The sequence below is a fragment of the Eublepharis macularius genome, chromosome 6 (assembly GCF_028583425.1).
Source record: "Eublepharis macularius isolate TG4126 chromosome 6, MPM_Emac_v1.0, whole genome shotgun sequence".
Lineage (NCBI taxonomy): Eukaryota > Metazoa > Chordata > Lepidosauria > Squamata > Eublepharidae > Eublepharis > Eublepharis macularius.
The window spans coordinates 63212609-63236124 of record NC_072795.1 but is presented as its reverse complement, the minus strand read 5'-3'; the positions used below and the strand labels follow the sequence as shown (position 1 = coordinate 63236124).

The following is a 23516-nucleotide window of genomic DNA, read 5'->3' as shown; positions in this document are numbered from 1 at the left end:
CATAGTCAAAAGCAGTTTTATTCCAGCAATAATTATAAACTTACACTGCTGCTGTATGGCAACATATTTATCTAAAAAAACTTTTTGTGTTTGGGGTATGTACAATATTATAACTTCATTTTACCCTGAAATACATTCTCATATAGCCAGTTCCTAAGACACTGAGCTTTAAACAATTCTCAGAAATAAATTCTTCATACGTACATAACATTCAGTACCAATAAGAAAACTGTCTGCCTAAAATGAAACTTTTAGAATACATAAAAAAAGATTAAAAATCTAAACATAATCTTTGGCAGACGTGACTGTCTCTGATGCTTTCTTGTAAATAAATGGTTCATTAGCTCTCTGGGTAGTAGCAGAATCGTAATTGTAGTTTCTGTAATTGAAAAGAGGTGTACATGTTTGGTATCATTCCCTCTAATATTTGTGACAAATATAACTGATCTTATGACTCTGAGAAAATACAAATACAGTGTAAGACTTTTTAAAGCTAGATCAATAAGAAAATAATGAGCAGACTTCCTTTTAGACAATGGGAGCTCAAAGTTGATTTCAGTGATTGCCACCAAGAACACTAGTATCCTGATCTAGCTAGAGCCACTGTGTATAAACAGGTCTCTGCATGTGTTCCTCAGGCAGATGATACACACACAGAGGCCTCATACATTTGGTTTCCTGTATTCATCCAACAGCTTGTGTCTCCCACATGTCTGCCACAGGTTCCACTGATGTGTGCTCAGAACAATTTCCATGTGTTCATGGGCTCTATTCAGTTCAGAATCACAACATGCAAGAAAAGGGAGCTTAAGCCTTCCCTTCACATGATTATCCAGTCCTGAAACCGCTCTTTGTCCCCTGGGAAAACTTACATCTACTGATAGGCGACATGTGTACTGACAGGCTACACATAAGTTCCCTCCATGGGGCAAAGAGAAGCTCCCCATGGACCTGGGAATTAAGTTTGAGCATGGAACACCTACAGCATGTCTCAACAGTATCTGTAGGGGAGGTCGTTGTAGCATGTGAATCAGCCCTCATTCTGCTCACTGGATCTGTTCCAACAAAAGTTAAAATATCACCCCTCGGGAGGAGAACTGGATGTAGTCCCCACCCCTCCCAATCACCTTTCCCTGCCAATCTACAGACAGGCAGAGTGTAACCTTTTTTGAAAGTGATCCGCACCATGCAGTTCCACATGTTTCTTGCACACGTGTACAGTTTTAGGTGTACACCTAACCTTTAAGTGTACACTCTAAAGTGTGACAAACAGGTGTTTGAAAACACCTACCATACAACTGTTCTTCAGTGAAACAGGGCTATTTATACAATTGGGGCCAACTAAAGGAGACGCTGAGACATCCGTGAACATATATTCAAAGGGAAATTGGAGCAGTGTTGTGGGGTTCTCTACCTTCCATGTGGTCTCACCAACTGAAATTGACACACACCAACCATCATGTTGTTATTAGCTATGGAAGGGTGGTGGCGACTGTCTTACTGCAGCCCAGGGAGCTGGTTTCTATGAGTGAAACTACACAGGGGCAGGGGTAATGTCTGAAAGAACATGCCGTTGAGTCACAACCAACTCATGGCATCCCCATTCATGGGATGTTTCAGGCAAGAGACAGTCTGAGGTGATTTGCCATTGCCTTCCTCTGCACAGCAATCCCTGTCTTCCGTGCTGGTCTCTCTTCCAAGTACTAACTTGGGCCAGTTTGGTGTAGTAGTTAACAGTGGCAGACTCTAACCTGAAGAACCGGGTTTGAGTCCCCACTCCTCTGCTCGAAGCCAGCTGGGTGACCTTGGGTCAGGCACAGCTCTCTCAGAGTTCTCTCAGCCCCACTCACCTCACAGGGTGATTATTGCGGGGATAACAATAACACACTTTGTAAACCACTCCGTGGCATTAAGTTGTTCTGAAGGGTGGTATATAAATCAAATGTTGTTATGATTATGTTATAACTATGGCCAGTTCTGCTTGGCATCCAAGACCTGATGAGCCCAATCTAAGCTGGCTATTCAGTGGAAGTCACTCTTGTCTGAGGTACAAGTTTGCGCCTTTTACAGCCCAATAACCATGTTTTCTCAGAAGAAAATCCCATGCATTTCAGTATTTCATGTATATTAATTCATTTGATGTATTAAATTAAATGTATTAAATTAAACTTCCAAAAGTAATGCAAAGGAAATACATGGGATTCATTGCTGGCAGTATATCAGAGGTTTAAGAGAAAACATACAGTCCCTTAAAATTCTATCTGGACCAATATAAACTCTGTTCATTTCATTCACTCCTTTTGCTCTTCAATAGAAACATTTCAAATACCTTTGTTTCTCTCTTTTGCTTCCTTTGCATGAGCATATCAGGAGAATCCCACCAAGCATTGAAAGCAGGGAGCCAGCCCAGCCTATGTACAGAGCGTGGCCTAGTTCATATCTGGAAACAAACAAACAAGATTCTATAGACGCAGTACCCAATGAAATCAAAGATAATGATATCTCTGGTATATGGCTGTCACTATGACATGAGCAGAGTGAAGAAAGGGTTTGGGGAAGGCCAGGAAAGGCTATTGCCACAGAGTTGTGTGTGTATGCATGCTTAGCCTATGGAAGAGGTTTGCATAATAGACTGTGATGCAGAGAGGGGAGGTGGGGTCAAAGTAGGAGTCTAGGGGTCAAAACACACGTAGGCAAGTGTTGGATCCTGCAATGATCCCTGGGAATTGTAGTTTAAAAAACCATCCGCTCAATGTGATTCTCAGCTAGGGAGGGAAGGGGGAGTTTCACACACACACACACACACACAATATCTCTTTTACATGTGAAGTCAAACAACTGGAGTGTGACCATCAGACAGAATCCAGGAATGGAAAAATGGGGTAAAATGTTATTCAAGCAATAATGCATGCTAATGTCAACCTGCATTGTGTTAATCTTAGTTAAGAGAATTGCAATATAGAAAATATGGAGCCAAATATTAGTTTCTGACAGTTGCTATGCAATTGATGATATGCTAATGTTAATTACTGTCTTCTAATCACACATTTAGTCCCTACACATTTTGGAATCACTTAAAAATGTCTATGTAATATAGTGACCGAGTTGAGCTAACAGTACTAAGAGTTCCATTAACTTACTTGGTTCCAGCATAGAATGAATCAAAAAACTGAGCTGTGATCTGCGAAGCATACCAAGAAATAGCCACCATTGATGAGAGACCTGGAGAAAGAATACAGTTCATTTAATGGTCAGGATTCTGGGTGCTCCTGACCCAAAGCAACAATAAAGCTGATGTTTCTCTGCACATCTGTTTGAGCACAGGGTTGTGGCTCAATGGTAGAGCACAAACATTGCATACAGAAGGCCCCAGATTCAGTCCCCGACATTTCCAGGTTAAAGGCATTTGTGTCTCAGATGTTTGGGTTGGCCTCAGACCCCAGAGAGCCGTTGCAAGTAGAATAGATAGTACTGATTCAGAATCAATATAAGTTAGCTCAGGGCTTTTTTTCAGCTGGAACGCGGTGGAACGGAGTTCCGGAACCTCTTGAAAATGGTCACATGGCTGGTGGCCCCACCCCCTGATCTCCAGACGGGGGAGTGAGGGCAATCTAAACTCCCCTCCGTCTGGAGATCAGGGGGTGGGGCCACCAGCCATGTGACCATTTTCTCCAAGGGCAACCCACTGAGTTCCACTACCCCTTTACCCAGAAAAAAAGCCCTGAGTTAGCTTTGTATATTCAAAGAGTTTGCAGACTGCAGACTAACTTTCTTCTATATTATATCAAAAGTAATGTTTTTGACATGGCTTCAATACGGAGGGAGGTCTGGTAAACAAAGCAAATAAAATTATAAAAAAGGGTTTAATTAGGAAACTGGAACATAAAAGAAAATAACATACGCTTTGATTCTTGAAAGCTCATGTCCTAGGAACCTAGTTGGTCTTCAAGGTGCTACGGGGCCTGAATATTATCTGGAACTCTGACAGTTTCAGCTATTAACTTCCATAAACATGAAATAATATAACAAGATTAACCTTCAATCATATCTCTACATGAGACAGAGGTTTACAGTGCAGTCCTAAGTAGTTACATGCTTCTAAGACTATTCAATCGATTTAGAAGGGTGTAATCCAGTTTAGGATCGCAGTGTAAATATCACACATGGCTAGGAGGATGTTTAAATGTCTCACTGCAGAAGAAGTTTATCCAGTGGTTCTTAAATGCAAGAAAATGGTTTATTCTAAACCCCATCAGGGTTGGAAGAGATACCTTCCTACAGCTGAAAGGAGGCAATTTGTCAAAAGAAAACACAATACTGGGGGGTGGGGGGCAGACACTGCTGGAGTGGGCTGAAGCACTATGGAGTGCACGTGCGTTCTCTCATATGTGGGGTAGCAGATCTATTATCCTGTAGGAGTATCTCTGTGCCTTCCCTGTATATCTGCGAATAAAGCCAGTAATTTAAAAAGACCATTAAGTCCTCAGTGCTCTCCTCTCCAAAGGAAAGAACCTGAGCTAGGAACTTGTCCCTTCTTAGAGAAGTATAACTGTCTTTTAAAGATATAAAGCATCCAGAGATTTACCTACAAGAAAAACACTTTTCTGTCTGATTCCTAGCAAAGGCAACCTCACCCTGTCTGTCCTTGGAAATTTGTGTCAGTCTGAATGAGACAAGCATATAATAATTGTGAGTCACACCTTACAGAGCATGCGAGGGAGACCTTGCCACTGGCCTCTGAGCCAGCCTCTAGGCCTCTTCCAGGCAGGACACCCCCCCAGGCCTGTAGCCCTTCAGGCCCGCTTTGCAAGAGAGGTGTTGATGGGAGGTCCAGGCAGAGATAATGCAAAGGAGGCAAACTGCCAGACTGGCAGTGTGCACTCCCAGCCAGGATAGGGTTGCCAGGTCCCCTTACCCTCCTGGCGAAGGGTGGGGTGGGAACCTGGCACTCACCTTTACTTCCTGCTTCGTGTACAAACGTAGTCCCAGGTTGGTATGATGATGTCATTTCCAGGAAGTGATGTAATTGTACAGGCCTGAGAGCCCATGTGCACTTTGCAGCAGGCCGATTTAACCCCCAAATGGGCTCAATTCAGCCTGTCTGGGGCCTAAAATGACTCGCTGCAAAGCACTGGAGCGCACCTGGGAGGCCTGTTCTCCCACCTTTCTTCCCTGCTGGCCAGGTGAGTGGTGGTGGGGGGAGAGGGGGGGGAGCGGAGGATCTGGGAATCCTAGATCCAGAACAGGGCTCTGAGAGTAAGACTTCTTTGCATAGGGTTGCCATTCCCCCACCTTAAAAGCAGGGAACAGGGGTCTCTTGGCGGGCAGAGGGGCCTGATTCTGCTGCCTTGCACACCCATGCTCTGGAGGCCCCAATGATGTCCCTTCTGGCTTAAAACCAGAAGCTACAGGGGTCTTCGTGGATCAAAATTGCCCACAAACATGGTATTTTCACAGAAGTACATTATCAGGAGGACCTTCAGAGCACATGCATGCTCCATTTCACTGCATCATGCTCTGGTGGTTCCTAGCCTGCCTCCCTACTCTTCTCCCCACACACACCAGCCAGGTGAGCAGGGGGTGCCTACCCCTAGGAGGAGGCTGGCCACCCTATCTGTGCAGTAGGCTGACCAAGGTGCCACCTAGTCTCAGGAGCCTCCACACCTGCCAGCAAGTGCAGCTGAGCCAGATTAACTCCCAGCCTATTTAGGGTGGGATTTGGGAAGGCTGCATTGCTAGATCAACCAGTCCATTAGCAGTCCCTGCACGTTAAGCCTCAGGCTACAGTCCCAAGTCTAACCAGGAAAACCTGAGGCCTTATTCAGAAGAGCCTAGACCCAGACTGCCTGCAGAGCACAGGACATTTGCCAAGTCTGTAGAAAAATATTAATACTTTAAAAATAGGTAAGTGGGGGTTTACAAGAAAATATAAGATAGTAGTGATGAATCTGTGCCACCATGAATTGCCACAGTTGGGGGAATTAAAGATAGTGATGGTTGCCAAGCAGCTACCAGAATGGGGAGGAAGCCAGTTTGGTGTAGTGGTTAAGACTAGTGGCAGGACTCTAATCGGGAGAACTGCGTTTGATTGCCCACTCCTCCACTTGATGCCAGCTGGGTGACCTTGGGTCAGTCACAGCTCTCTCTCAGCACCACCTATCTCACAGGGTGATTACAATTACATTGTGAGCATAATAATAACACACTGAGTAAACCGCTCTGAGTGTGGCATTAAAAATTGTCCTGAAGGGCAATATATAAATTGGTGGGAGTAAAAAGTTGGAAGTGAAAGTGGGGACCACCGGGAGAATTATCCCATGAGGTTCTCTGATCCCCAGTCGTAGTTCAGATTTCCAAAACCAGGGTCTTCTGACCACACAGAAGGTCATCTTTATAAGGATGAAGAAAGAATTTTCTCCAGGGCTTTTTCGTTTGTTCCACACTCAGAATATTCCCTGATGCTTCATTGGCAGTGGCACTGTTTCAGCATTACCATGGAGGAGTCACACAACTTTAGATTTCATATAATTTCCATACTTTTATGCCAGATATTCCCATCCACACAGTGAGAGAGGATCATGACTCTGTAGTCTGCACCTTTTTGCAGACACCTGCAGGTGTAGATTTCTAAAGCCTTTTGTTTTTAGAGCTGATATACACTATAATGTCACTGCATGATAAAACATTGCCCCTCTCATTGATCCCCCCCTCCACAAGACGTTACAAAATGTTGTATGTGTTAGTAGTAATACTTGTCATTATAGTGCTATGGTGCTAGTTTGGTAGGGTGCCAATTAAACAAAAAAAATGCAGATGCTGGTAGCACTTGCTGTACAGCTTGAAGGCTGAAGGAGAAAGTCCCACGTGACAGGAAGGAAATAACTATCAACCAGAAGATGGGAGGACTTTCTGCTTTGATACCACCAGAGCTGTGTCAGAGTAGCCATCTCAGCATATTAACACCACAAAGAATATCCAGATGATTCAGACTGAACTTCTATCCTGTACAACTAGAACTATACTGCAAAAATGAGCTAAAAGAGAAAGTAGGAATGCAACTCTTAAAAAAACGGGGAAACACTGGATAGTTTATGACATTGTGTGGAACCTCCATAATAAGTGTGTGACTAGACAATGGTACTCATGCTACAGTTGCCCAATGAGGAACCACTCTAGTCCAAGTCACCTAGAGCTCTTCGCTCTGCAGACATCCTCTGTGGAACTGCTTGGACCGAATCAGTTGATTCGTGAGGGGCTGGTAGAGGGGTGTCATTCTGCCTCACAGCAGGGGTTGGGACTGGATGGCTCTTCAGTCCGTTTCATCCACAGGATTCCATTATCTTCACACTTGTTAAAGGGCCTACTGATATCTCACCTGATAAAATGAAGACCATTCCTCCTACTGTGGCAATCTTTGCTTTTGTGTAGTTATTAGTGGTCCCAAGTTGAGTGCACTTTAAACCAAACACTGTCACCAGAGTGCCAAGAAGACCCAAAACAAGGGAAGTGACCATCAGGGCTCGGCATGCTTGAATATAAGCTGTAACAGAAGGAAAATTGACCAAAGTCAGTTTCTGTAACAAAAGCCAAGCAATATTGTACTTCATAATTATGCATTGATCAAATAAATGATCAGAAGCAATGAATTATTAGCTGCAAATTATCTGGATATCTGATTAAGATAAAGCAGCATCTAGGATCCAGTTGTTGGAAGTACAAAGTAGCTGGCCCAATCTCTCATCCAAAACTGCTGAAATACTACTTAGGAATATTTTACACCTCTTCTGACAATTTCCTTGTGTTTCAGTGTGTCTGTCAATTTCATCGTTCCTTTGTGGAGGCCAAGAGAAAATAAACAAACCCTTTGAGGAGAGATCTTTGCCAGCTCTAGAAAGGTGAAACTGACAGAGCTTTCCAACAGTCTTTTAAAACTTGGCTTCTCAGCTAACATTGTGTCTCCCTTCACTTGAGCATCCTCCTGTAATTCATCTTGTGTAGAGAGAGACTGAGTTTCTCTCTGTCTTCCTGAACTTGTTTGCTGGATGGGAGATGAAGGCTGAGAGAGAAAAGTGGAGGTCCTCAAATCTTTCATGCAACCTCCCAATGTCCCTTTCTCTATAGTACAACAATGTCACTGTTTTCACTGGCTAAATAGAACTTTTGTTACCTTTAAGCCATCAGTTGGCTTAAAGGGGGAACAGAGAAATGCTTGAGAACACTTTCTCCCAGCGTGTATTGGTTCACCAAGTTATTTATTAAACCAACTTACCAATCCATAGTAATTTCAGCAAATGACTAATGAATCAAGTGGCAAGGACAGGTGATGAGGAAATCAATGTAAGCCGCATGATTTTTATGTTTATATAACATTGTATTATGTGGCTGAATTATGAGCTATTATCTAGCATCCACTTTAATGAGCCTATGATTCTTGACTTGGCTAGATAGTTTCCAGCATTCAAAAATTGAATGTTAGCCTACAGGCAGCACAACACTGAAAACATTTAGCATTTTATATTCTGCTGGTTTCAACTGGAGAGAGCACAAGCTTACCTCTCTCATGGAAATAAAATTAGCATTCTGCTTTTTGAGTGTCCTCTAACCATTTGATCTGGAATGTAACAGACACAGAGTGGGAACAGATGGGTTGCTGTGCTGGACTGTAGTAGAAGAGCAAGATTTGGGTCCAATAGCACCTTAAAGACTGACTAGATTTCCACGGTATGAGCTTTCAGGAGTCAGAGTTCCCTTCATCAGAGTGGGAACAGAAGCTTAGAGCACAATATTCCCTGTTTCTTTTTTTAAAGTATATGCTCTCTGGATTCTTTAGATTGAGTTCCTACTTCAATCTGGATCACAGGTTGGAAAATTTTGTTCACTAAAAGTTCAATTATTTTATTTTCTGAGGATGTGGACATGAATGACAACAAGGGTGGTGAGCTAGTGAGGAGCTCCACCCATGATTGAGACCACCTATGTTTGGCAAATAAATAATTAGCAGGAGCTCCACAAAACTCCCCCCATGGTGCCAGAGCAAGGGTGGTACATGCCCGGTAGCAGAGACTAGTATGCAACCCTCAGCCACCAGGGACTCAAGTGCAGGTGGCTGAAAGGGTTAGGGAATTTTGGGGTAGCCCCTTGACTTTCAATTCAAAATTCATTGATCTGGGCTGCCCAAAGCCTGTGAGAAAATTCTTCTTACACCCTATGTTTTGCATTTCTGATCCTGCAAATGTTTTTAGAACATTAGAACTTAGAGGCCATGAAAAAAGGGCACAGAAAGTTTGCTTCCATGTACGCTGAAGGTTAAATATTGTTTATATCCGGAGATATTCAGCTTCAGCCTCGGAAATCCTTTCCCAGTTATGTTTTAAAATGAATGATGCCATCCAAGAATGTTGTTCCTTTAATTCCTGGCTATGACTGGTCAATCTACACTGTTCAGAATATTATGTACCTCGACTTGATTCCTTGTAAGAAGTGGCTGTTAGTTTACAGAATTGTATGAGAACTTATAAACTGTATACAATTTTTTCTATGCTGATTGAAAGATATAAAATACAAGTGCTGATGTTTTCCTGTATGCATTCAGTTATCAAAATTGACTGCATCAAGGCTTATTACTAAATGACCTTTTTTTCTTCTATGATCACCAAGCTTAAATGCTTTGATTTGTTTTCTCAGACTAGTAGTGAAGCAGGGAAATCTACAACTGGCTAAGGGTGTTGGTTTATCTCCCCAATTAGGAAGCAGGCAACTTGCTTCATCTTAGCAAAAAGCCCCTGCTATGGAGTCAAGGATCAAGGGAGTGGGGAGAATGGGGAGCTCAGTGCATTTTAGTGTGACCTGTTATGGGGGGCTGGAGACCCTTGGACTCAAGGGATGAATGTGGCATCAGTTCCTCAGTCTAAGGAAAGCATCTGTGACAGCAGTGGGGCTAGAGAGAGAGAGAGCAAAGTCATTTCCCATGCTTTGGTCCAGAACTCTCATGGCAATATATGCTGTTCCTGTCCTTAATGTCAGATAAAGCATCAGCCAGAACTAGAGAGGTATTGTTTTTCTTTAATTTCTTATTGCTAAGTATGAAACCTTGACCAAATTTTGTAATACATTATATTAGTAACTGTAATCTGTTCCCTTATTGGATTTGAACTGCATATTACCTTAGGAAGCATGTGTTTATGGATTAATGGTAACAAGAGGGCAGGCAGCATTTGAATGGGTGTGGGTGGGAATGATTTCTCCTGCATGCCCATTCTTCTCCATTACCCTCCACCCACATTTCCAGGTTTGCTTGGAGTTTTGTAGCAGACTAAGGAAAATGGGGAGAAAACTGGGTGGGAAAAAGGAACTGGGAGAAGAATTGATGGGTGGGGAAAGGGGTAAGTGTCCACTCATGTCAAAACAGCTGAAGGGAGGAATAAGAACAACATTCTGGGGTCTGAGTCACTCCATATAGCTGAGCAAGTTTCATATGGTATTTGGTCTGGTCAGGGTGGTGTAAGGAATGGCCAAGAAGGAATCTTTGTCTGTGGTCCATGGTGGCTTTCAGCAGCCCTGCCTCCTGCCCATTGAGTCTCACAATTATGACATTGCATCAGTGATGCAAACAAACACAAAATGTTGTGCTACCACAGAAGCCTATTGTTGAATTCACACATGCCATTTAAAGTGGGGAAAATTTTGGTGTGCATGTGTGGAAAATTAGAAAGGCAGTTTATGCCTGAATTGCTTGACAACTATGCAGGAAAATGGACTTAAAATTGCATATCAACCTTCCTGCATTATGTACAGGGTACATGTGATTTCAGTCTTGTTACTGTGCTAGCATCCAGCAACAACTGTGGCATATGAGCGACACTGTGCAGCATAAAAATAAGTAGAAAGGCCTACGAAGGGGGCACCAAGGAATACCAATGGCCTCAACTCTATTGTACACCATAATATAGTTCTTTCAGATTTCAGGGAATCAACTGTGTTAGTGCAATTTGCTGTACAGTAGTAAAAATTTCTAATGGAATTGCAATGGACAGATAGCAAGACAGTTTCAGGAGAGTTCAATAATTTTTTGCTGTCCCAAGAAGGTTGAGATCTGAGACATGTACCCTCCCTCCCAAAGCTGTGTGACATCACAAATGATGCTGGAGCACTTGTCTCGGTTTCTGCTCACTGCAGCTTCTCATGCCATGCCGATGTGCAATCCACAGGTTGCATCTGAGCAGCTTCTGAGATGTTACAAGGTATCCTGCAGTTCTTATTTATATCCTGCTTTTCTCCCTAATGGAGACTCAGTCTGGCCACACACTGTCCCAAATGACCGCATGAGATGTTTGTGTGGTTGAGCTGGCCCTGGCCGGACTTGGCCCCCTCACCTCAGATAGATTACCATGTGGTGCATAGCAAGCCGACATCACTCCTACAGCTAACATATCTCTGAGTACAGGGTGCTACTGTTTTCTGTGCAATGACAGAACTTTGATTTTCTCTCTTATCAGACATATGCCGAGCTGAGTAATTTCCTTCAAGTATAATAAAGCTACTTTTGAAGCAATTAAACAAATGAAGTCAGCAGCTAACTGACTACCAAGTGTCAAATGTGTGATCTTCAAGGCCAGACAGCCCTCAGTTCCTGAATGAGCAGCAATTGCTGATAATTCTAAAGAAATCCTAAGCCTAACACTGTGACCCAACCTTTTTTTGTCGTTCTCAGATGTTTGCAGTGCTATCCTAAACAGAATTTTACCCTTCTAAACCCACTGACTTCAATCTGTAATTTGTGTGATTTAGATTATGTGCTTTTAATCTGGCCATTTTTAACATTGTTAATTGGACTTTTAAGTTTTGTGTCCTTGAAACCTGGTATTTCAATGTTATTCACCTTGAGACTAAGAAGAAGGGTGGGATATAAATATTTTAAATGAATAATTTCAGGTGGGTAGCTATGTTGGTCTGCAGTAGAAGAGCAAGATCCATATCCTTAAATAAATGACATTCTACATGCAGAAGGTAGGGGTTTCCCAGCCGTATTCTTTGTACATTTTGGACTAGAAAAAATACTCACAAGTTAGCTAGTGCACTCTGGACCATCAGGAAAAAGTGTGCTTTGGGGGATTTAATATGTTGTCTGTTTAGAATGCATAGCTGTGCTGCTTGCTTAGAAATGCCTCTTTGCTTCCACTTACATGCTGTGTGTAAGTAAATATTTCAAAGACACCATAAGCCTCCACCGTGTCCTCTCATCCGAAGGAAACTATCCCCTGTAATACTGCTCCTGGACTCAAGGAAGTTGAGAGTATGGTAATTACCCTGAAAATGCAGCATGTGATCCAAGAAGTGAACCATAGGATCCAAACCAACATCTCAGAGGATACTAAGATATAACTTCAGGATCTTGTGCTGGAATGGTATGAACAGGAACTGAATGGAGTGCTCCAGAATCACCTGCTCATCATTTATCACAGCATCGAATAGTAATGAGTGGATTATACAAATCACTTAAACAGCAAAACAGACATGATGGGGATTCCTACATTTCCAGGGACTCCCCATCCATGCAGAAAAATGTGTACATTGCCTATGTTTGGCCCAGTTTCCTTGCTCACTTGATAGGCACTTTTAGAGAGAACAAGTTGGAGTCCTATGAAAAACTGCAGGAGATTAACCACCCCCTCCTTAAGTACTTTAAAGGACTTTTTGCCACTTCTGACTTCATCTGCACCACAGAGTTACAATATGGCTTGGTAGGGAGAAAGAAAGTGAGAGGAAAGGGGAGTTTTAGGGCCACAATGGAGTCCTGACACAAGTGCAGATATGACAGGGGAAAAGGGGAGAAATAGGTGGGGGAGCAGCAGCAGTGAGCAGTGCAGGAACAGGTGTGTGTGGATGCCATTCCCAGCTGTTCCCACTCCTCTTGCTGCTGCTGTAGTGTGTTTTGCACTTCCATGTGAACACAGTCATAGTCCAGGCTTTAGGAATGGAGGCCTACCTGGTCTTAAAGATCATGTATTTCGTATTTGACAATGCTAGCTCCCTGAACTTAATGCATTGCCTTAAAAGCCTTTGTATTATATCTGAAATAAATTTGAAATAATTTGTATTATATAATTGAAGTAAATTTCTCAACTAGTCTTATATTGAATAAGGGAGGAAATGAAGGGGGAAAATAACTGATGTATCTCTGTTATTGCAGATTTTATAAAATGTATACTAAATGGTAGTGGTCAAGTTGCAGTCAACTTATGGGAAACCCCATAGTGTTTTCCAGGCAAGAGATGAACAAAAGTAGTTTTCCATTGCTTGCATATAGTGACTTTGTTCTTCCTTGGCTGTTTCTCATCCAAGTATTAATCAGACCTGCTTAACTTCTGAGATTTGAAGAGAACAGGCTTACCTAGGCCATTCAGGTTAGGCAATATACTAAGTACCATTTATATAAATGTAATATAAAGACATTAATGAAAAGAATGTAATCAGTGTAAGAAAATGTAATCAATATATCTAATTCGCAACATGACCCTACTGTGGATACTTAAATTAGGAGACTGGGGCCAAGACAGATCTTTCTACAAACCTGAAAAAAGCCCCAGGTTTAGAGAAATTTGAAATATATATTTTTAAAGTACATTGGGGAGTAAAAAGCCCCACCCTAATAATAGAAGCAGCGCCTGTAGCTTTAAGAAACAAATGTCCTTCCAGTAGCTGTTACTAGGCAATCACAAAAGTATTGCCAGCCTTCAAGCCTTGGTTTCTGTCAGTAAAAGGCTGGGAGGGGAGGGAGGCCTTTTTCAGGGCTGTTTTGGCATTGGAGGTAGAACTAATCAGGGTCAGGCCTGTCAGCAACCACCAGGCAACTTGCTATCCCCTCCCCCAACTTGCATGACATTCAGGACTGGCTGCTTGCTACTATTTAATATCAGTCACTCCATGAAAGCCAAGCCAATGTGGTGTAGTGATTAGAGATTCTGACTAGGTTCTGGGAGACTCGGGTTTGAATCCCCACTCTTCTGTGGAAGCTCACTGGGTGTCCATGGGCCAGTTACGCATTCTTAGTCTAACCTACCTCACAGGGTTCTTGTGAGAGAAAATGGAGGAGAATGATGTAAGCTGCTTTGGGTCGCCATTGTGAAGAAAGATGGGATATAAATGAAATAAATATAACTGAGATGAGGGGAAGATAAAACATAGGTCAGTTAGTGGGTGGGAAGGAGAGAAGGAAATAGGGAAAGGTGAGACTATGGAGGTTGCTTGCAGAAGGAAAAGAGGAAATAGTGTGGGGAGGTGTTTACAGTGGAAATTGAGGTGTTCCTGCAAGTCCTTTTAGGGTTCCCATTGTGCAACTGGACATGGCCCAGCAGCTGGCCCATGGAGAGCTTGCCAGTGAGAGGGAAGAAGAGAAAGCTGAAGACACAAGCAGATAAAGGTAGGTTGGCTGATGGGTGGGAAGGAAGAAGGAAAATGGAGAGGCTATGAGGGGTTTCAGGGAAGGGAAGGAAAAATGAGATGCCTTGCAGGGCCCCTGCATATTTTATATATATTTTAAACAAACAAAAAGATTAATATAGTTTGAGACACATTAATGGAGTTTTAAGATGCTCAGATAACAGTTCATCAATGGCTGCTTTCACATGAAAGTTTTGCTTTAGGAGTGGGCTTCTTGGAGCATTCATACAACATTTCCCCATATCACCTATCTTTCATGTTTTCCCCCACTCTGCTGCAATCTTTCCCAAATCTGGTTTAGTGCAGTCTTTTGGGAAAGATTGCAGTCAACATGCATTTGCATGAAGCGCGTATGGGAAGGTGTGCATTTTTGCAGGTCTTGTGCACACTAGTGGCATTTCCCTAGTGTCAGTTCCCTGCTGTCACCATTCCACCATCCTGCACCACCAGAGGGCTTTTCCTGACTTTTTAAACATAATCAAGAATTGACATATCACCATAGTATTATGGTATAGTAATATGTCAGTTATGGATTTTAAGCTATAGTGATATCTCAATGACAAATTTTAAAAAATCTAGGAAAAACTGTCATGTAGTATGGGGGGAAATGGTGGGCACAGGGGCCTGAAGTACAGAAGAGAGGCACAAACTACTGTAGGCACATTCTACTTTCACTGCAAATAGAAGGAACATGGGAAATTGTTGCCATGTGATATAGAAAGGATGGGTGGGGGTGGGGTTTTTTCTGATCTATAGAGATCTGGGCATCAGTCCCTGTCACCTTATATCTCATCCCTGCCTACCTATCTAACAAAGCTGTTGTGATGATAAAATGAGCGGAACCATTTATGCTGTCCTGACCTCTTTTGAAGGAAGGGTGGGATAAAATACAACTAATAATAATAAACAATTGTAGCTAAGTGCCTTTCCAGATGATTGTTCTGTAGCTCAATAAATGCCCAATTGTTATTCATTTATGGTAGGAGTATCTTTCTTCCAGGAAATGAGATAGTTGAACAGAAACTGCATCATCCTAGTACATAAACCACAATATTCTGTTGCTCGGAAAATACAATTTTCCCCTCATCTAGATTGCTTATTGCAATTGTAACTGCCATGAGAGATGAAATTACAGAACCTCATGAGCACCTATTTGATACAGACCACGGTTCTGTAAGTATTGTTAAATTTAATTTTTAAAACATCTTTGAAGGATGATTGCTTCTCCATTGACCCATTGCAAATACCAGAAAAGCTCCACCTTGCTCACAATCAGTGCCATCAAAAATCCATTACCATTTTTTCTCTTTTTTTTTAAATGCTGGATCAATCCACTGAGGTTCAACTCCCCCTTAACAGAGCAAGGCAATCTCACTGGTGCAAGCCCCCCTCCTCCTTGATTGTCTGGAAATAACTTAAACCTCCTCCAGGACAAAGTATTCAGTATGTTTGTTTGTAAAATCAATTACTTGGCGCATATGTTATACATATGCAGGGTGGATATTTAGCAACAGCATACATTATAATTTTTCCACTTATGTATTCAGTTTAGTTGCAGAGAAATTATGGGCTGGATCTCATGTTAAGTGGAAACAAGTATTGCAGATCTTCCCCACACACCCCTTCCCCCCACAAGCCCTTTTTAACCCCAGGAAAATTTACTCCCAGAGCCCTGGGACCCATATTGTCTAACAGCCACATGAGTCATCAGGAGGCTGCAGTGGGGAAGAATTGGGGGGGGGGGAATCTGCCCCTTTGATGGATCTCAGGTTCCAACCCTCTGATTTCTCACATTTACCATTAAAGCCAATTTGATACTAATTTATTTCAAGTATTCAGCTGCTCATTTTGATTTACCAGAAATGAACAGTTAATATGCAGTTAACCATTTAGCAAATGTTTATCTACTATAGCTGCCAGTGCAGTAAGCTGCCAAACCTCAAGACAGAATTATTACAAAAGATTGATTCTAAAATTACAAATGATAGAATGTACTGCCATCTTCCAAAGGGCTGAGATGATACATTTTGTTTAAAAGAGTAGCTGCCAAAGTCTCAAGAATGGTGCTTCTTTTTTATAAAACCATCTCTCTTCAGTAAGGTAGCATTTCTGTATGGCCTCTTTTGCATAATGTGCAAAATTATTTTTAGGGGAAAAGCCTTGTTAATATTGTTTTCTATTGAAAAGTTAATATATAGTCATCCAACAAATTATCTCACTAGATAAAGATGTGTACAGGTACATCAAAGAAAACATACCAGGAAGTGCTAGAAGTGTGTCAAACTCTCTGCAATTGGAGACACCGGTACTGTCTTCTGCACAACTGTGCCACAGGTTTTCATATAGGGTGGAGGTTGTAATCACACTCCCATGTATAGAGGAGACTTTCCAGTAACTATTTGACAAAATTGCTCCAACCATCACCCATCCACTCAGGCAGCATAAAAAGCCAGCTATTTCCAAAATAGCAGACATAGCTGAAAATATTCACAAATATATATCTATATTAATATGAAACATATATTTCTCCTTGCTGTCTTAGCTCTAGTTTCACTCCAAAATGAAGCTACCTTTGCTCTTTGCTCAGCCAAGTAAATGATAAGATTTGTATCACAGTGCTTTAATAACTGGGGGGAGTGGTTTAAGAAACACCTATTAATAGCAGTATATTCATAAATGAACAAATATTGAGTCGGATCCAGACTACTATGATAATTTCCATTTATCCCCTCTTCCCATTACAGATTCCCCTCATGCCATTCCTCAGGGTTCCCTGTCCCCCAGCTGGAGTATTTTGATGAGATCAGTGGGTTGCAGTATGGGGTGGGGATGAGACAGGAATGCTGCATTCTGCCATTGGACCACTTAGCCTGGATCCAACCCGTTATTTATCATGCAGTCTGATACATCTAAGGGGTTGATATGTCCATACATCCACATTTCCTGCACTAAGGCTGGTAAACATCATTTTTACAGGTTGTAGATCCCCCCCAAAAGAGTAGCCTTTAATACTGGAGTCGTGGCAGTGAAAAGAAAAACAGTGAAATGGGGAAAATGGGAGAAGAAACCTCAAGCTAGTATTGACATTGCTCACCACCCCTCTTCTGCCATAATGCCTCTGTCTTCTTCCCAACAGGGGCTAAAAGCAGCCATGGGTGATCAGGGAGGCTGATCACCCATTGAGGAGACCAGTTAAACTTTTCTCAACATTGTGGCTCCAATCCAGATCCCTCCTGCTCTGCCATCCATAGCTACTTTTTAATCTAAATTATGTCAGGGATCTGATCATGGATCTTTGACATCACATTTTGCCCCCAAACTGTTTGCAATCCCTTCATGGTTTGGATATGAATATGGTAATCTATAGATCATTCCATAGATCCAAGCAATTAAATCCCATAGATGTTGAAGAGCTCCAAATATACACCAGGTCCAAGGATAAGAGGACCTGAGTACCACTTGGCAGAAGGGTACAAAGCACAGGAAGCAAGACAGAAAATCAAAGTGGTTTGTTGTCTGTGACACTGACTTGAAATAAAGGACTGAATCCTTGTCTGTAGATGCCAAATAACAGATGAATACCTTAATTTTTTGACAGACCATGTGATAGTGGCCAATTTATGGAGTGAGGTCTGCTATACACAATGTACCTTGTATAAAGCAGTAACCACATGGATTCAACTTCAAGGAACATCCATAGGGGAGCTATTTCCTATGAAAAAGGCTTCATAGACAGATCACCAGAGGAAACTATGCTACATAAAAATGCAGGTAGATCTGGTGCATACAAAATTTCCGCCATCTGAATGCTGTATTAAATTATTCACTCTGGCAGCTTTCCCCACCTAGCAAGCTGTATATAATTGCTTGCTATACAGATGTTCTTTACCTAGCCAGCTGCCCATCATAAGAGGCTAATGCAGCTTATTGGAATAGCATCTTCTTTCAGTAGAACATTTGTTTAGCACATCTCTTGTGTTGAGACATCTCCTTCAACTAACTCTATACTGAATCATATCCTTGATATTGTTTTACAGAACATTTAATTTGTAAATATTAATAATTTACTAATAATTAATTTCCTGCTAAGATGATGTATTGTCACGCATTTTCAACGGATTTTCAAGGGACAATAAAATCCTGACAGAATTTGATTAATATGCTTATTTAATAAAGCACAAGGATCAGAGGAGGAGACAAAGTCTCAAAGATTAAGGTATAATAAGAAAATAGTTAGAGATAGAAATAATGACTTACTCAGATTATTAGTATATACTGGAATTGTTTTCTTGATTTATTGTAAGAGTTAAGGTGATGGATACAACTTGATCATGAAAAATACTATCAGTAACTATGTTGCTAATTGGCATCTTGTCTAAATGCTCAATAATTTCAACCACACTCACAAAAAGCAAACCTAATTTCTGGACATGCTCAAGGAGTATTAAGTTCAGACTGAATTATGTAGCAAAAAATAGTAAAAGTTGGAGTGTTGGTAGTATATAAAAGAAATGTAGGGATTGCACAATGGAATAAACATTGTGTTACTAATAAATTGTTGAGGAAGATTTGGGTCCACTGGCACCCAGGGCCGGCGCGCCCATGGAGGCCAGGTAGGTGGTGGCCTCGGGCGCGCGGCCACTGGAGGGGCGCTGGAGGGGGTGTTGGGGGCGGAGGCACGCGCAGCAAAGCTGGCATGACTGGGCTGCAGCTACTGCTGCAGCCAGCCCGTTGCTGCCGCCGCCGCCGCCACTCACCTCAGCTGGGCGCAGCCTCCGTGCGCCGCTCGAGCAGCGGCTCGCGGCTTCTGCGCCCAGCTGGGGCGCACGGCGGCGGTGGTGGCATGGAGCTGGCTGGATGGCTGCAGCAGCAGCTGCAGCCAGCCACGGCAGCTCTGCAGTGCGCTCCTCTGCCCCCACACGCCCCAGCCAGTCGCAGAAGCCGCGAGCCGCTGCTGGGGCATCGCGCCAAGCAGCCTCCATGCGGCACCCGCCCCAGCAGCAGCTCGGGGCTTCTGCACAGGGCCGGCGCGCTGCCGCCGCCACACGCCCCAGCCGGGCGCAGCCTCTGCGCACCGCCCCAGCAGCGGCTCGCAGCTTGTGCACCCGGCTGGGGTGCGCGGTGGCGGCGGAAGGACGGGGCTGGCTGGCTGCAGCAGCAGCTGCAGCCAGCCACGCCAGCTCCGCTGCGCGCTCCTCCACCCCAGCCGAGCGCAGAAGCCGTGAGCTGCTGCTGGGGCGGCGCACAGAGCAGCCTCCGCGCGCTGCTCCAGCAGCAGCTCGCAGCTTCTGCACTCGGCAGTCCTCCGTGCGCCGCCCAGCCCCGCTGCGGCACGTGATGACGTCTGCGATGACGTAATCACGCAGGCCGTGGCGGGCGCGCACATGCACGCCGCCGCGGGCGCCAAAACCTCTGGCACCGGCCCTGCTGGCACCTTAAAAACCAACTAGATTTCCAGGGTATGAGCTTTCTAGAGTCAAAGCTCTCTTTGTCAGATACATGGAATGGATAAAGGTAGGAGGCAGAGGGTGGGATGGGTATTGTAAATTTGAGTGTCAGGAAGTTAGTTATAATACATGTTGTAAACAGCTTGATAGAGCATGGATGCAAATTGCAGAAAATTAACATTTGTAGTGTGAGAAAAATCCAGTGTCTTGATTCATCCCTGGGAGAATCCATTCTTCCAAATTTGCAAATAAATTCAGTTTCAGCAATCTCAGGTTGTAATTTTCCTTTGAAGTTTCCCTACTTGAGAACTGCTACTCTTAGTGCAGCAGTGGAATGCCCTGACAGATTAAGATATTTTCCTACTGGTTTTTGAATCTTGTGATTTTTTATATCAGATTTATGCCCATTCATTCTTTTGAGAAGGGACTGATGTGTTTGTCCAGTATAAAGAGTTGAAGGGCATTGCTGACCCTTGGTGTCATATATAATATTGGAAGATAAACAAGTGAATGTGTTACCGGAAGTGGTCTCCTTGCAATAAATATGATTTGTGGGGGAATTAGCAAGCAAGGAAGACAGCTATACGAGAGGCGGTAACTGGGATCTATCGCCGGCATATACCAGGTCCCTTCCGAAATAGCAAACGAGGTTGGTTCTTAAGGTCAAACAATAACTTTTATTAAAGAACAAGATGGTGTGCACATACACTCGCAATTACAGGGTAAAAATAATCATACACACGCACACAGAGACCTAGGAAGTTTAGCCAGAAATTGGGCATAGAGAGAAAAGGAGCAAATATATCTACATATTCTGGAGAGGGGGGGTCCAGTCTGTGGAGAAGAGGGTAGCTTCGAATGCCAGCATCCTTGGCCAAGGGAGCAAGAGGCTTGGGCAAACCTCAAGGGAACAATGCTTATGGATCTGGAAGCGTGAACAATTCGAATGGGGCCAGAGCTCTACCTTTATAGGTAAAATGTGCCCTGAGGTGGAAGAGCCCACCTAGCTGTTAGAACAAAGGCTCCAACGGTTAGTTCCTGGGTTAGACAAAAGGCTTGAGTACCTTGATTGGTAGCTGCTGGGGTGTGTGAATACAAATGTAAAACTAGTTCTAGCGCTGCACAAAAAGGATAGTTTGCTGATGAAGTCCACCAGAGCTAAGTTAAGTACTTTTAGGGAGGGACTGTTCTCTCCCAGGAACAACTGTATATATTTATGAATGTCATTTGATTAGCTCCTCAGTCAAGGACAGGAGATTTCATTACAGAAGCAGGGACAGGAATGTGTTAAGTGGGATGACTCTGCGAGACCTTTGTTGCACTGGGCACCGGTGGGGCCGGAGAGATAGTAAATCCAATCGCTTCTCAATCACTCTGCATTCCTGTGCGGCATTCCACTCATGCCGTGTTCTCCCAGGCGGGATTCAGCAACTGCTGGAGGTCTTCTGGTGGCCAAACAGCAGCCATTTTAACTCCAGAGGCCTGAACATTTTTAATATTACAAGCAGCCATATATAAAACTGCTATTAAAATGGCGGAGGCCAGGCTGACTGCTTACAAATGAGCCTGATATGATATAGCTGGTGTTGTTAGATCCAGTGATTGTGTTGTTGAAATGAATATGAGGACAGAGCTGACATCTTAGTTTATTGCATGCCCTGGTCCCAGAGTTTGTGTCCATGCTGGTAAGTGCACTGTTGTGAGTGAGGAGTTTTTTAAAGTTGGGGGACTGTCCTTGAGCAAGAAACTGTCCAGCATAGGTGGTAGGTCATTAATGATATGTTGAACTGGTTTGAGCTGGGAATTGTCTGTGACTACCAGTGGTGTTCTATTGTTCTTCTGCTTGGGCTTATTTTGTAGCAAAAAATTCCCTTGGTATCATTCTGGTTTTGATATGTTTTGTTACTACATCCAGTGGGTATTGTAATTCCAGAAATCTTTGTTGTGGATCATGCAGGTGAGAATCTCTGTCAGAGGGATTGGATCAGACACAGCTGTAACATATACCTGGGCTGTAAACAATGGGTTGTTTTGTATGTTTGGCATGGTTTTCAGTATATGGTGGTTCTTATGCTTCCGTGTGTAATACAGTGTTATCTAGAAAACGTACTTCTTGTATGGATTGATTGATTGTCAGGTTGATGGTGGGGTGGAAGTTACTGAAAGCCTTGTGAAATTTCTCCAGCGCTTCTTTCCCATGTGTCCAGACTCCAGATGATAAAAATGTCATCAATTAATCTCAGATACAAGAGGGATGTTAGCAGGTAGGAGCTGAGGAAGTGCTGCTCCAAGTCATCCATGAAAAACTTGGCATATTGTGGTGCCATACATGCAGAGGAGTTAGCCGTGTTAGTCTGTGGTAGCAAAATCAAAAAGAGTCCAGTAGCACCTTTAAGACTAACCAGTTTTATTGTAGCATAAGCTTTCGAGAATCAAGTTCTCTTCGTCAGATGCCTGATACAGAGACTGGTCAAATACAGAGGAGGAGGAGAGAGAAGAGGCAATTAGGGGGAGGAAGGGGGAGGTGGGGTCTGGGGGAGCTCAGTGGCACCTGGCGTGGGCTTTCGGGAACCACAGATCTCTTTGTCAGATGCATCTGGCAGGGAGAGCAGTGGTTATCGAAGGCCCATACTGCATTGGAATTGGATGGTCTAGCTGTTTGGCTTCTACAAACTAACAGGGCAAACTCCTTTGAAGCCAACTGATACACACACTAAAAGGAGATGTTTACATATACTAGCAAAGGAATGTTTTGATTGCTCCCTCCCCCTTCCTCCCCCTAATTGCCTCTTCTCTCTCCTCCTCCTCTGTATTTGACCAGTCTCTGTATCAGGCATCTGACGAAGAGAACTTGATTCTCGAAAGCTTATGCTACAATAAAATTGGTTAGTCTTAAAGGTGCTACTGGACTCTTTTTGATTGTGGTGCCATACAGGTGCTCATGATCTGAAGAAATAAATCATCACCAAATCTGAAGTAGTTGTGGGTGAGGACAAAACGTCAGAACTTGGTAGTAAGGTCAGCTGTGGTATTGTAGGAGATGGTGTTCCTAATGGCTTGTGTTTCATCTTTGTGGGGATATTGCTGTATAGAGATTCAATGTCCATGGTGGCCAAAATAGTGTTATCAGGAAAATTGTCAATAGATTATATTTTTCTTAAAGTCTGTGATGTTGTACTCATAACTAGGGGCATTAATGCCATAGGGTCTGAGAACGGAATTAATGTATCCAGACACCCTACAGTCATGGTACCTATGCCAGAGACAATAGGACATCCTAGTTGCCAAGCTTGTGTATTTTAGGCAGAAGATAGAAAGTGCCTGGTCACGATTCCTCTGGTGTGTCCATATAGATTTATTCTTGATGAGTGTGTAATTACTTTATGATCTTGTTTAGTTCTTTTTGACATTTCTGAGTGGGGTCTGAGGGTAGTCATTTGTAGAAAGTAGTGTTGGAGAGTTGTCTTTCAGCCTCCTAAATGTAGTCAGATTTTTCCATGAGGACAACAGTTTCCCACTTTGTCAGCTTCTTTAATTATGATGCCTGGATCGTTTCTGAGGCTGTTTATTGCATTTCTTTTGGCATGGATGAGGTTGTATTGTGAAAGATGATGTTTCTTGATCACATCA

At 43.0% G+C, this 23516-nt stretch overlaps 1 protein-coding gene across 1 annotated transcript in view; it reads right to left on the bottom strand.

The window, feature by feature from the left end:
* LOC129332929 (claudin-19-like) overlaps positions 1-23516 on the bottom strand; it is a 29053-nt gene continuing 5537 nt past the window's right edge. The window contains exons 3-6 of the mRNA XM_054984248.1: positions 7376-7540; positions 3141-3222; positions 2330-2440; positions 1-379 (exon numbers count right to left, since the gene is read on the bottom strand). Of these exons, the coding sequence (XP_054840223.1) occupies positions 280-379; positions 2330-2440; positions 3141-3222; positions 7376-7540 (458 nt within the window). The 3' untranslated portion in view covers positions 1-279. The remainder of the gene's footprint in view (positions 380-2329; positions 2441-3140; positions 3223-7375; positions 7541-23516) is intronic.